The sequence below is a fragment of the Budorcas taxicolor genome, chromosome 25 (genome assembly GCF_023091745.1).
Source record: "Budorcas taxicolor isolate Tak-1 chromosome 25, Takin1.1, whole genome shotgun sequence".
Lineage (NCBI taxonomy): Eukaryota > Metazoa > Chordata > Mammalia > Artiodactyla > Bovidae > Budorcas > Budorcas taxicolor.
Genome location: NC_068934.1, coordinates 46,362,576 through 46,376,054, shown reverse-complemented (window position 1 = coordinate 46,376,054; position 13,479 = coordinate 46,362,576). Strand labels below are relative to the sequence as shown.

The following is a 13,479-nucleotide window of genomic DNA, read 5'->3' as shown; positions in this document are numbered from 1 at the left end:
GTTAATAAACCAAATATGTGTTCAAAGTCTGCTCTTGTTAAAGAAATAGAGAAGTGCGTGAGGCTCAGGCCCTTCTGTCAGGGACTTTAGGCCTTAGCTCCAGACCCGGACCAGTACACAGTAACCCTGAGGAGCTCCACTTCCTAAAGGCTGGAGGGGGCAGGTAATCCTTTGAGCAGTAGTCTGAGCATTACAGACTAGAACTAGCCCTTTACTGTGACTGCTCATATTAGGGTGCTTCCTTTATTCAGATTACCCTTCTACAGAATGGCTGTCTTGAGTAATTCAAGGATTGGCGTAAGTAAATGTGAGGGCCATGAGACAGTTACTGGATGTGGCCGGGGGCTCTGAAGGAGCTCGAGGTTCCCTCCAGCCGTCTCTGAGAACCTTGTTCACTAAGTATATTTGTAGCAATATTTCTCAGGCTCTTCCAAGTGTTCTTTTCGGCTGTATTTCTTTTGGTGTTTGTGTCCTGACCATGCTCCTCTACCTGTTGAAAGGAGGACCTTTTGAGTCTGCAGCTGGTGCAGGGCCAGAGCTGCCCAGCCTTCCTCCTGGGCGGCATGGGCGAACCTCAAGTGTACAGGTTGGAGGTCCCCGTCTCATCCCGCGGTTTGCTTAGAATCCAGCAGCTCACAGCTAGAGAGGAGCTGCTTTCTTTGAACATGTTCTTCTTACAGAGACATTTCTGCCTAGTTGGAAGAAAAAATTACTTCTTTCTTCCATGCAGCTCCTGTTTTGGAATCTTCTCAAGAACCACAACTTGACTGTTTGCTTTAGCATCCAGAGAGGAGGCAAGAGATCCATTTTCACAGAATCAGTCCACAGACCTGAACTACACGCTGTTAATAGAAGATCCAGGGGTTTTTGGCTCTTGTGGCTCAGTGGCTAGGCCACTCCCCACAGTGCTGCCTCAGGATGTGAGTGCAAGTCCCGGAGGACTCCCCCCAGCGGAACCATCTCATCCAGCTTGACTGAGGAGCACCCATCCTGGAGATGGGCTGGGCCGCCACTTGTCACTCTCTCCCGCCACAGACATCTCTAGTGAGTCTGGATGAAGCGGCCTACAGGCTGCTTCCTAATCCTTTCCAATACCCTGTTCCAGGCAGACATGCCCATGGTGGCCCCATGAGGTGGAGCCTGCTTGTGGTGCCTGATAAATTCCTTGAACTGAAGTCCTTAGACCCATGTTGTGAACATCTCAAGCTGCGTGGCCTCCTGTTCCCTTGGTCCCACCGTGTGTGTTTGAGGCTCTTCCAGCGCAGAGCGTAGATGCAGCCAAACCTTTGGGGTGCTCTGGCGTTGTTTCACTGCGCTTGTTTCTGGCTGTCATTCTTGAGCCCCACACAGAGCTGCCTGATGATTTTGAGGACACCCTGAGGTCACCACGGTAGCCATACCGTGGGTCCTTTACTAGTAGCTGGCACTGGCCCCATGATAGCTCTGTGGTGTGCCTTAGAGGCCATGTGATAGTGTGGTCAACGTCGACCCACAAGCCTCAGTTCAAACCCCATCTCTGCCGCATACCAGATGGACACTCTTGACTGGCACGTGAGTCCACGTGAACCTGGTTTTCACTTAGGGTAATAGCTTTTACTTCAAAGAATGCTTATTAGGATTCAGATCATACTAATTTGGCCATCCTGCACTGTACCTAGTATATACTAATGGCTAAGGGTGTGTGTCTCCACCTCAAATCACTGTCTAGGTTAATGCGGTTGGGATTTGTCCCCGACAAGGGAAGGGTACCACACGGTGTGTTAGTGCTGAAGCCAGGGGAGCCACCGCCCTGCCCGCCTCTGCTGTGTCAGGATCTTCAGTCTCTTGATAGACTTTTCTTAGCGCCTCTCCTTCAGCCTGCTGTTGCTGGCACTCTCTGTGCAAGAGAGGGTAGCGGCGCCTCTGGGACGGTGAAGAGCCCTGGGCACTGAGTCCCATTGTTCACAGTTGTCTTACCAGCTGTGCTATTTCTGTCCTTTGACTTGAGCACACCTTTGAGCTGGGCTTTTGATAAGATAATACTTATCAAACAAAATGAGAATACACCGATATATAACATAAGTAGGTAAGTGAACTCCACTGCAATAAGATGTAGCATTGCCTATGTCTCTGTTGTGCTCTTTAGAACACAAACATACTAAAGGGCTTTGTCAGTGGTTCACTGCAGTCAGCTAACAGCCTCCTGGAAGGCGGGGTGCAAGGGGGAGAGCCCAGATTGAGAATCACCACACAGTGAGATTCATCCAGGGCTTAAAAGGAAGTGCCGAGTGTGGAGAACCTCAGGTGCCATGAGGAATCGTAGGAGGGTAACCTGTCAAGAAAGTCATGAAAGGCTTCCTGAGAGAGGTGTTTGCTGAGCTGAGTCTTGAAAGGGGGTGAGAAGTTGGCCAAATGGACCGTACTCAGAGCAGATCGAACGCCCCAGATGAGGACGTGAAGCCCAGTGTAGGATTTGAGTCTAGTCCTCAAAGCTGGAATAGAAGGGATGTGACCAGAATTGAGAATTTTGGACTTTATTCTTAGGTCTTAGGTTACGGGAAGGTTTCAAGCCCAGAGGTGACCAGAAGTCCTAGGAGAATCACCCTGGGCTGTGTGGTGGGGAGTGGAATGCTGGGGAAGCAGTAGGGGCAGGGACAGGCGGGAGCTGGTGCCAGAGTCACGGCAGGTGGCATTGGGATTGGAGAGGGAGGTGGGTCCGGCGACAATGCAGGAGTGCACTCTTGGAGACGGGGCGGCTGGCATCAGGGGTAACCTCCTCGTTGCTGCGCAGGCAGCTGGCTGCCTGGTGCTGGCAGTGAACCAGATGGAGAGCAGGAGGAGGAGCGTGAGGCTCGGTGGCGAGGTCCCTTTGGGCATGTTGGCTTGCGAGGGGCTTGGGAGACCACCTTAGAGAGAGATCAAGGTCTAGGGGCCATCTGGTGACGTGAATCTGTAATTAAGGATGGATTTGGGCTAGAGAACGCCGTATGGGGACTGCCAGCATGTCAGTGTGGACAGCCCGGACGGAGGGGCCGCTTATCCCTGGGAGACTTGAGTTTTGAAGGGGCCTAGGACGCAGAGGCCTGTGGAGTGCAGGCCACAGGGCAGATGGAGGAAGACTGCCAGGGACAGAGAGACAGCCAGGGGACGGCTCTCGTGAACAGCCAAGGAGAGGAGCCGCTCAGGAAGAAGAGTGGCTAGCGGTGTCTCCTGCAGAGAAACAGCAAAGGCCCCCGCTGAAAAGTCTTCATGGGTTTTCATGGCAAGGAGGCTGTGAGAGAGAGGGCGATAAATGGATCCAAACTTCAGGGGAATATTGTCAAGGATGTAAGAAGTACGCAATCATTGCAGAGGGGTGACTGTAGATCTGAAACAAGAACCGTGAAGCTTGATCACAGAATGGTCCTCGAAGAGCCATGGAGAGAGGCCACCCAGCAACCACACTGAGAAGGATGAACACCAGAACACTGGTGCGTTTCCATCAATAAACACACCTCCACTCACCTTGTAGGAAGCCTTGTAAGCATAAAGAAAGCCTTTAGCAAAAGGATTCCCTGGATATCCTTATACTTTAAAATAATTTCTGGCAAGTTCTGGGTATTTCCAGTTCATGATACAATGGTTCTCCAGTTGAGTGGCACCAAACTACTGCTACTACTATTCCAAGAGTAAATTGCTTCGCTGGTGGCAGCCTGCAGGGAGAAGTGTGTTCTTAGTTCAGTCAGGGGATATTGTTCCTGGGATTCTGCTGGTTTGTAGATCCCAAAGCCACTTATGAACCAGTTCCTTAGTACAGAGACTTCTGTTCTTGATGGTCTGATACTTTTGGAATTCTGTTAGGCATTCTTGCTTCTCTCTCAATAAAAATGAGCTCATGGTAACCTAACTTGCTCAGCCATGCAGAAGGAACAGCAGTTGCCCTGGGCGACCCCCAGCATGGAATGAATGATGGTCTTGTTGGGAAATGTACTTGGCTTACCCATAGTAAACTGGTTTTCATTCTCTGTTTTCTCCTAAGAGGTGGTGAGTATTTGGTCACCTCAACATCCCTAGTGAGCGGTTTAAAGAGGTATCTTGATGGGAAGAGGCCTTCAGGTGGGGGATGGGAAGCAGACGAAGTCATGGAGAAAAGGGCTCCTGTAAAACACTATAACAGATCCAGTGTGTAAGTAGAGAGAAAAACGGAAGGCGGAAGTCAGCGGCAAGGCCAGAGGTCCACCGTGGAGGGAACTCAGCCTTGAGTCGCATGTAAGCCTTTCGAGAAGCCCGTCAGCTGTCACATTAGTTCCCATGTTCCCACAGGGATTGTTACAGCCTTTTGGGATCCTTGTCCAGAGGAAGGAATTTGGGTGCCCCCGTCCCCAGAGTGTGACTCCAGCTGTGCCCTCTTCCTTCTCTCAGAATAGTCGGCAGCGGGCAGTCACTGGAGGGATGGGGTGAGCTAAACCTTGCAGCCTCAGAGTCTGCAGGTGCTCGCAGCCCTGAAGGGAACAGTTTCAATAGCGCGAAATTTGGGGTAAATAGCTACTGGGAGTGACAATATGTGGTTCTTGTTCAGTCGCTAAGTTGTGTCCAACTCTGAGACCCCGTGGACTACAGCACACCAGGCTCCTCTGTCCTCCATGATTTGCTCATCTTCATGTCCACTGAGTCAATGGTACTATCTAGCCATCATCCTCAGTCATCCCCTTCTCTTGCTTTCAATCTTTCCCAGCGAGTCAGCTCTTTGCATCAGGTGGCCAAAGTATTGGAGCTTCAGCTTCAGCACCAGTCCTTCCAGTGAATGTTCCAGGTTGATTTCCTTTAGGATTGACCAATTTGATCTCCTTGCTGTCCAAGGGACTCTCAAGAGTCTTCTCCAACACCGCAGTTCAAAAGCACCAATCCTTCAGGACTCACTCTTCTTTACAGTCCCAACTCTCACATCAGTACATGACCACTGGAAAAACCATAGCTTTGACTATACGAACCTTTGTCAGCAAAGCGGTGTCTCTGCTTTTTAATATGCTGTCTAGGTTTGTCATAGCTTTCCTTCCAAGGAGCAAGTCTTTTGATTTCACGGCTGCAGCTGCCGTCCACAGTGTTTCTGGAGCCCAAGAAAAGAAAATCTGGCACTGTGTCCACTTTTTTTCCCTTCTATTTGCCGTGAAGTGATAGGACCGGATGCCGTGTTCTTAGTTTTTTGAATGTTGAGTCTTAAGTCAGTGTTTTCACTCTCCTGTTCACCCTCATCAAGAGGCTCTATAGTCCCTCTTTCTGCTATTAGAGTGGTATCATCTGTGTATCTGCGGTTGTTGATATTTCTCCTGGCAGTCTTTTGATTCCAGCCTGGGATTCATCCAGCCTGGCATTCTACATGTGGTTTTTAGGATCTCTTTCTCAGTTGAAGACATTGTGATGGAATTTGTCTCCTGGAGCCCTTTAGTCATGTGTTGCTGTTCCGGATTACTGGTCAAGTACTATGCTTTGAGTTAATGAATAATGGATTCTGGAAACATTTTAAATGATGAGTTTAAGAAGAATTTATGAACAAAAAAAAAAAAAAATACTGGTTATACTTCACATATTTTCTGTAGTAAAATATTAAATCAGGAAAAGAAATCCTCAGTTTGGACTAGTGTCCTGACAAGCTTAGAGTGAAATCTAGGTCCTTGCTGTGCTAAGAACTCTTTAACCCTTCTAGGTCCTTGCTGTGCTAAGAACTCTTTAACCCTGAGTTTACTTACCTGGAACGTGAATCGATGCTTCTTAAGTTAGAGGCAGAAATTAGAGGGATAACATAAAGGAAAACTGTAGGAATTGCTTGTGAGCAGACAGAAGCTCAATTGGGGCCTGTGTACCACCTGTGTGTGGAAGTGAAACGCTTCACAACGAATCGTCTGGGTGTTGGCATTGTTTTGTTGAACATAACTGGGTTACCAAGACTGTTTTTCACCCTTATTTTCTCTTTTAACTTTACAGCTTCTAACCGAAAATCTTCAGTTGGTGTAAAAAAGAACAGCAAGAGCAGAACATTAACAAGGCAGTCTATGTCAAGAATTCCAGCTCCTCCCAACTCTACCTCATCTAAGCTAACTCCTATAAATAATTCCAGGGTACCAAAGAAACTGAAAAAACCTGCAAAGCCTTTACTATCAAAGATAAAATTAAGAAATCATTGCAAACGGCTGGAGCCGAAGAGTGCTTCGAGAAAACTCGAAATGGGAAACTTGGTACTGAAAGAGCCTAAAGTTGTTCTGTACAAAAATTTGCCCATTAAAAAAGAGAAGGAGCCAGAGGGACCAGTGGAGGCCACGGTGGCCAGCGGGTGCTTAACCAGACACGCGGCGAGAGAGCACAGACAGAACTCGGAGCGAGGTGCCCCTTCGCACGCGGAGGGCAGCCCCTGCACCTACACAACCAGGCGGTCCATGAGGACGAGGATGACCTTGAAGGAGACCTCCGACATCAAGCTTGAACCAAATACGCTGGATGGCTATAGAAGTGACTTGACAGAACCTTGCCCCGATGGCGGCGAGCAGCCCGCTCCCGCGGCGCCGGACGAAGAGCTGGGCCACGAAGCTGCACAGAAAGGGGAAGGCAGGTGTCCTAAGAGCGACAGCAGCACGCCCAAAAAGAAGTCACAGCCGGGGAAGCTGGTGCGGCAGCTGGCAAAGACCGAGGAAGCCAGTCCCGTGCACGAGGCCCCAGGCAGGGCCGGCGTGGGGCCAGAGGTGGCGGGGGCCCACCCCGACTCGGGCGAGCACAGCGGCGAGGGCGTGCCTGCGGGCTACGCCGACTGGGCCCCTTCGCCTGTCAGTGCTTCCGTGGTGACGTCAGAGAGCTTCAAAACAAAAGACGGCTTCCGAACTGCGAAAAGTAAAAAAAAGAGGCGGATCACGAGGTATGATGCACAGTTAATCCTGGAAAATAACTCTGGGATTCCCAAGTTGACTCTTCGCAGACGTCATGACAGCAGCAGCAAGACAAATGACCAAGAGAGCGATGGGATGAATTCTTCAAAAATCAGCATCAAGTTGAGTAAAGACCATGAAAATGATAATAACCTCTATGTAGCAAAGCTGAACAATGGATTTAACTCAGGATCAGGCAGTAGTTCCACAAAATTAAAAATCCAGCTAAAGCGGGACGAGGAAAGTAGGGGGCCGTACACAGAGGGGCTTCATGAAAACGGGGTGTGCTGTAGTGATCCCCTGTCCCTCCTGGAGTCACGTATGGAAGTGGATGACTACAGTCAGTATGAGGAGGAGAGCACAGACGACTCCTCCTCTTCGGAGGGAGATGACGAGGACGAGGAGTATGACGATGACTTTGAAGACGATTTTATCCCTCTGCCTCCGGCCAAGCGGTTGAGGCTCATAGTTGGGAAAGACTCTATAGATATTGACATTTCTTCCAGGAGGAGAGAAGATCAGTCTTTGAGGCTTAACGCATAATAAGCTCTTGGTCTTAACGTGACCCGGGATAACTACTTTAAAGAAATAAAAAATTCCAGTCAATTATTCCTCAACTGAAGACGTTTTAGTGGCAGCACTTCTATTGTCTCTTCACTTATCAGCATAATACTGTAGAAAGTGTACAGCGTACTGACTCTTCTTAAAAAAGTCTGATTTGTGCAAATTTTTATTGTACTTTTTAAATAGCCTTCTTATGTGCAATTCTGAGTTAGAGGTAAAGCCCTGTTGTAAAATAAAGGCTCAAGCAAAATTGTACAGTGATAGCAACTTTCCACACAGGACATTGAAACCAATAATGTGGCTACACAGTTTCTTTTTTTTTAACTTTAAAAGCATCAACTGGCTCTTTAATATATGACTAAACAATAATTTAAAACAAATCATAGCAGCAGCATATTAAGGTTTTCTAGTATATGCTAATATCACCAGCAATGACCTTTGGCTTTTTGATTTATTTGCTAGGTGTTTCCCCCTTGGAGTTTTGTCAGTTTCACGCTGTTTGCTGGCCCAGGTGTACTGTTTGTGACCTTGGTTAAATAGCAGACCATCGGGTGGGAGTCAAATTGGTTTCTTTAAAAAAAAAAAAAAGTACAATTACATGCGTGACAGCTAATTTTTAGTACATTACATGTACAAGGATAGCAGTGTGCAGGATGAGTTTCGATACAGCGTATTTATTGCTTGTCATGTAAATTAAAAGACCTTGTATTTAACACTTTTCAATCCTTTTAGATAAAATTGTTCTTTGCAAGAATGATTGGTGCTTATTTTTTCAAAAAATTTGCTGTGAACAATGTGACGACAACAAGCAACATTTATCTAATGAACTACAGCTCTCTTAATTTGGGTCTTCGAGTTTTCTGTTGCACTTGTAAAATGCTACAAGGAATATTAAAAAAAAAACTATTCACTTTAACTTATAATAGTTTATGAAATAAAAACATGAGTCACAGCTTTTGTTCTGTGGTAACCTATAAAAATGTTCGTCTTTGAAATTCAGTGTAAAGAACTGAAAACAGTGTATATGTTGTAAATATTTGTGTTGTGAGAAATTTTTGTCATAAGAAATTAAAAGAACTTACCAGGAAGGTTTTTAAGTTTAGAAATATTCATGCCAATAAAATAGGAAATTATAAATATATAGTTGTAAACACTGCATCAGTGGGAGTTCTTGGCTTATGTTAGTTTATGTTTGAAAATATCAAAGATTTTTTTTTTTACTATATTTTCAGTTAAACAAAAAAGAGGAGTCAGATTTAATTTGTTTTTGAAGCACTTTGAAAGAGAAATTAATTTTTAAGTAACTTAATGAGCAAATTTTTGATTACTACTTTATGTTCAATACCAACCTTCCATTTCTCTGGATTTTACAAATCATTGGACAAAGGATTTGAGAATATAAATCTGTAGCAGGTGTTTGATACCAGTGGGTCTCTTTATTTCTGGGAAATGTGTACATGTGCTTTCGGATATACAGTGTTCCTGAGTAAAATCAATTTAGGGAATTCGTGTAGTGTCTAGAAGAGTAGCCCATATCTTGAGATACTGAAAGGCCTCTGCAGGTAATGAGCAGTCCAATGGGAAAACCTCAATGCTTACTGTTAGGACTTCGTGATTCCTGCCTGCTTCTGGGTTCTTGGGGACATAATTTAAATTAAGTTCCTTAAAACTATTGCTAGTAGATTCCAAATAGAAATTGGTAATATTCGTAAAGGTTCTCTGAATTTAAAATTTTCCCCTCCTTCTGTCCTTGAAGGAATTACTTCCGTGGTCTTCTCTCGTCTCGTCCCTGTTTGTTACGGTGCAGTTACATCCCTCAGGTATTAACGTGGGATCAGGTGGCCCACCTCCTCACCCACTCACACCCCCTTGGCTCACTCCATCTAGAATCTTCACCTCTCGAAGTCGGGCAGCCCTGCAGGTCTGTCCCCGAGCACTCAGAGCACTTTACAGACTCACCCAGCCCTCCCGAGTCTCTGGGTGGCCGTGGGGGGTGGCAGGGGGACTCACGCGCCAAGGTCACGCTTAGACCCTGCGTCCGGGAAGCACCGGAGCACAGCGGGTCACCTTGATTGGTAGGAACCCTACCTAGCTTGCAGTCTGGAAGAGGTTCAGAGACCACATCTTGAACCATTCTTTTGGAATACCAACGATAGCCACTTCAGGAATTTCAGTCTTAAAGGAAAAAGTAACAATACCACATTTCCCACTTTTCTCCATTTTTTAAGCTTAACTTTAGTAACTTATTTATGACATTTAACTTTACTGAGGTCCCGTCTTTGGGGGCCGACCTTCCCGTGGGTCTGGAGCAGTGATGCCCGGCGGTCACTGCCTCGGGAGGTGGTGTGCACAAGCGCTCGGCGGCTATAGCTGACGCCTTCCAGGGAAACCTGACTTCCGTTTTTACAGTGAGGGGCCTCGAAGTTGGCGTGCCTGTGCTGTAGGACTCTGTGTGGAACGGCCAAGTCCACACAATGCCGACCACTTGGAAGAGGTTGCAATCAATAAAACTAGCCTGAGCTTATGCAATGATTGGTAAAGATTGTGGCATTGTAAGAATTAGGAAACGATCGTAGAAATATATGTAAAGTATTCAATTTTCAATCATTTTTCAAATTACTGTTTTAAATTGTTTTGCTGAGTTGTAATACTTTTGAGATACAATGTATTCCTTGTACTGAAAGAATGAAAAAAAAAAGGACTTTTTCAGCATTTGAGGTAAGTTCTTTAACGTTTCATTAAAAAACATTTTTTACAAATATTTTGTACATGCACTTGCAGTATTGAGGTTAATCATTTTAATAAATTCGGAAATTAAAACAGTTTGGCCGGTGTTCACTGTATCTGAGAAGATCAAAGTGGTGACTTTGTCCACAAGGTTTTCATTTGCAGTAGAATTTTATAAAAATCACACTTTCTGAAGCTTTTCTGTGTCTCTGCATGTTGAGTTTTCCGAGCCCTGGTCTCCTGCTCTGGGGCCATTTGGTTTAGATTAGGGTGAGCATATGTTCCTCCCAGTGGGGAGACCACTTGTAAATTGCATACCTTCCAAATTCCTTGAACCTGAGAAAGTTAACTAATGGTTCCTCACTTCTTGGTTCTTTTTCCGCATTGAACTGGACAGAACTAGCACGTCCAGGACTGGTGTGGGTCTCTCTCCCAGTTACTGTAGTAAGACTGACTTAGGAAACCTGAGTTTGCCCAGCTCTGCAAAATGTGGGTGACCCTGAACAAGCTGCTCACCCCCAGACCACCTCTTCGAAGCACCTGTAGGTCAGCGTGGACACCTGGTCCTACTGCCAGTGACGCTGCAGGGTGAGCTGCATCCACTCTCAGGGCAGTCAGCGTGAGAGGTGCAACCAGGCTGCAAAGATTTCCTGAATAATTGAAATACCCCCGTGAACTTGGGTTCCCAGTGTGAAAAAGAAGCTAAGAGGTGGCCTGGTAAGTCCACAGCCACTCTCAGAGGCTTGAGTCTGCTGTCTGCCCTGAAGCAAGTTGCTCCTTCTCCATAACCAGTGGCCTGCCGTCCAGAGTCCTCATGTGAATTGTTTCTCCAGTGCCGACTGTGAGCGTGCACCCATGGTGTTCGGAGCGGCACTCAGTGAGGTGCAAGCCTGCCTCTGACCTCGGGTAAACCCCAGGACTGGGAAGCATGACCCCTCTTGCAAGGGAGGACGAAACGGTCTCCAGCCTCCTCCCTTCCCCGATGTCAGAGCTTGGGCATCGCTTGTGTTTGCTGGCGACGGGCCCAGAGGGAGAGTGGGTTTTGACTCTTCTGGAAGGGGCAGGCTACATAGACGGGCAGAACTGGGAAGAGGGGCGCGGTCTCCCGCTCGAGCTCCCTCCACCTGCCTTCTTGTTGCCCCTCGCACTCTCCCAGGGTGTTAAGCTTTCGTTCTTGGAAGCAGTTGGAAGCCTACAGTCTCATCAAAATAACTTTGGTAAAGTTTTTATTTTACCAGACCCTGTTTTCTTGTCAGATTTCTGAGTTTTCCTGCTCAGTTGCAGTGGACAGTGGCTTCTGTCTTTTGGGGGTCACCTACCCTGTCCTGCTAAGGGGGAGCAGAGCACTGCTGGGTCTGCTCAGGCGTGCAGGAGGGCTGCCCCGGTCTGAGCCCCTGAGCAGGCTCCGACCAGAGTGGCAGGTGCAGCCTCTGGTCCTCATGACCTGTGGGAGCCCAGTCTGGGGAGGCCCTTCCAGGAGGAGACAGGCAGGTTGAGGAGAGAGCAGGTGGAGAGGACGTTTGAAGGTGGAAATGATGAAGATAGGAAGGCGGTGCGGACAAGCAGGTCTGACCATGGAGACAGAAAACTTCCACAGGGTGGGGCTGGCAGTGGGGCGTGATTTCCTCAGAGTCAGTGAGGAGGGGTCGTCTTAGGATTACAGGTCTGTCTTAGCAACAAAAGGTAAAGAGACGGTACGTGCAACGGGAGCCAGTTCCAGCACTAGGTTTCTATTTGGTCTAAAGGAGGAGGTGAGGTCTGATTCTTTGGAAGGACTGATGCTGAAGCTGAAGCTCCAATACTTTGGCCACCTGAGGCGAAGAGCTGACTCAATTGAAAAGACCCTGATGCTGGGAAAGATTGAGGGCAGGAGGAGAAGGGGACGACAGAGGATGAGATGGTTGGATGGCATCAGTGACTCTATGGACATGAGTTTGAGCAAGCTCCAGGCGTTGATGGTGGACAGGGAAGCCTGGTGTGCTGTGGTTACAAAGATTTGGACACGACTAAGCTACTGAACTGAACTGAGGAGGTGAGGTCAGACCTCCTGGTAACTCAGCTGGAAAAGAATTTGCCTGCAATGCAGAAGACCTGGGTTGGGAAAATCCCCCTGGAGGAGGGCATAGCAACCCATTCCAGTATTCTTGCTTGGAGAATCCCCATGGACAGGATCCTGGCAGGCTACAGTCCATGGGGTCTCAAAGAGTCAGACAAGACTGAGTATTAAGCACAGCAAAGCACAGGAGGTGAGGTCATCTGATTGGGAGGAAATGAGGGGCCCAAAGCTTCAGGAGCATGGAGAAGATTTGAAATCAAGAGAGGGGAAGGGAGCTGACTGCAGAAACCCAGTGTGAAGCATCACCGAAGTCTAGGTACCAGTCAGTGTTGTAGGGACCCATGGGAGCCAAGGCTGGTGGCAGCACTTCTCAGCACAGGGATGAGGCTCTCAGCCAGGTGGGGGACCTCAGAAGGCAGCAGGGCTGGAGGCTTCAGGGGGTGGGAAAGGGCTTGAATGAGGATGGCTGGCATGCACTTGGGTTAGGGAAGAAGAGTCTGCAGCAAGAGTGGGCCCCTGGCCAGGGAAAGTAGAGTTGCCCAAGGCCTGGTGGTACTCCTGCAGTCAGAATAGCTCAGCAGTAGCTGGACAAGCACCTGAGGTTGGAAGGCAGGCTCTCGAGGCTGGAAGAGTTGCATTTTCAATGGGGTTTGGGGAAGAGTGTCATGGTCCTGGGTTGCCAGGACATTGAGCAGAACCAAGGGAGCAGAACCTTGGCAGCAGATGGCCTTGTCTGTGAGCCCTGGGAAGCAAGCAAGCACTCCCAAAGCTAGACAGCGCTGAGCCTGGCGGGGACAAACACGGGTAGGGGGCACTGGGTTCAGGCTGTAGGGGCGTCTCATCGACTCTCCCTGCCCACCTCCAGAGCTGGGGTAGTACGTGCTCAGTAACTATAGTTCAGAAAAAGGCTGAATCAGTCTGCCCGAGACCACGTGGCTGGTGGCAAGTGGCCGCTGTGGCCCCAGGACACTGCTCCTGGTGGAGTCAAGCCAGGACCGCACTGGCCGGTGAGGGTCACAGAGCCAAGGGTCACTCCAGCCTGAGTCGGAGGCCCCACCTTCCCGGGGTTAATTCTGCAAACGTCTGTCTCCTAAGAATTCCCCTGGCTGCTGACAAATAGCGATCACTGCTTTTTACCCTCATTTCCGCGTGGTTCTGTGGGGCCGGGAGAACTTTGTCCAGAGGTTATCGTGCAGATATGTGGGGTGACCGCCCACTCTGCCCAGAGTGGGTGAGGCCCCCACCCATGTTCTCTGGGCC

At 48.3% G+C, this 13,479-nt stretch overlaps 1 protein-coding gene across 2 annotated transcripts in view; it reads left to right on the top strand.

The window, feature by feature from the left end:
- The window catches only part of KMT5B (lysine methyltransferase 5B), a 55,088-nt gene extending 47,209 nt beyond the window's left edge, over positions 1–7,879 (top strand). For both annotated transcript variants that reach the window (XM_052661839.1, XM_052661838.1), the window contains exon 11: positions 5,941–7,879. In XM_052661839.1, coding sequence (XP_052517799.1) covers positions 5,941–7,415 — 1,475 coding nt within the window. In that variant the 3' untranslated portion in view covers positions 7,416–7,879. The remainder of the gene's footprint in view (positions 1–5,940) is intronic.
- Positions 7,880–13,479: the final 5,600 nt, after the last annotated feature.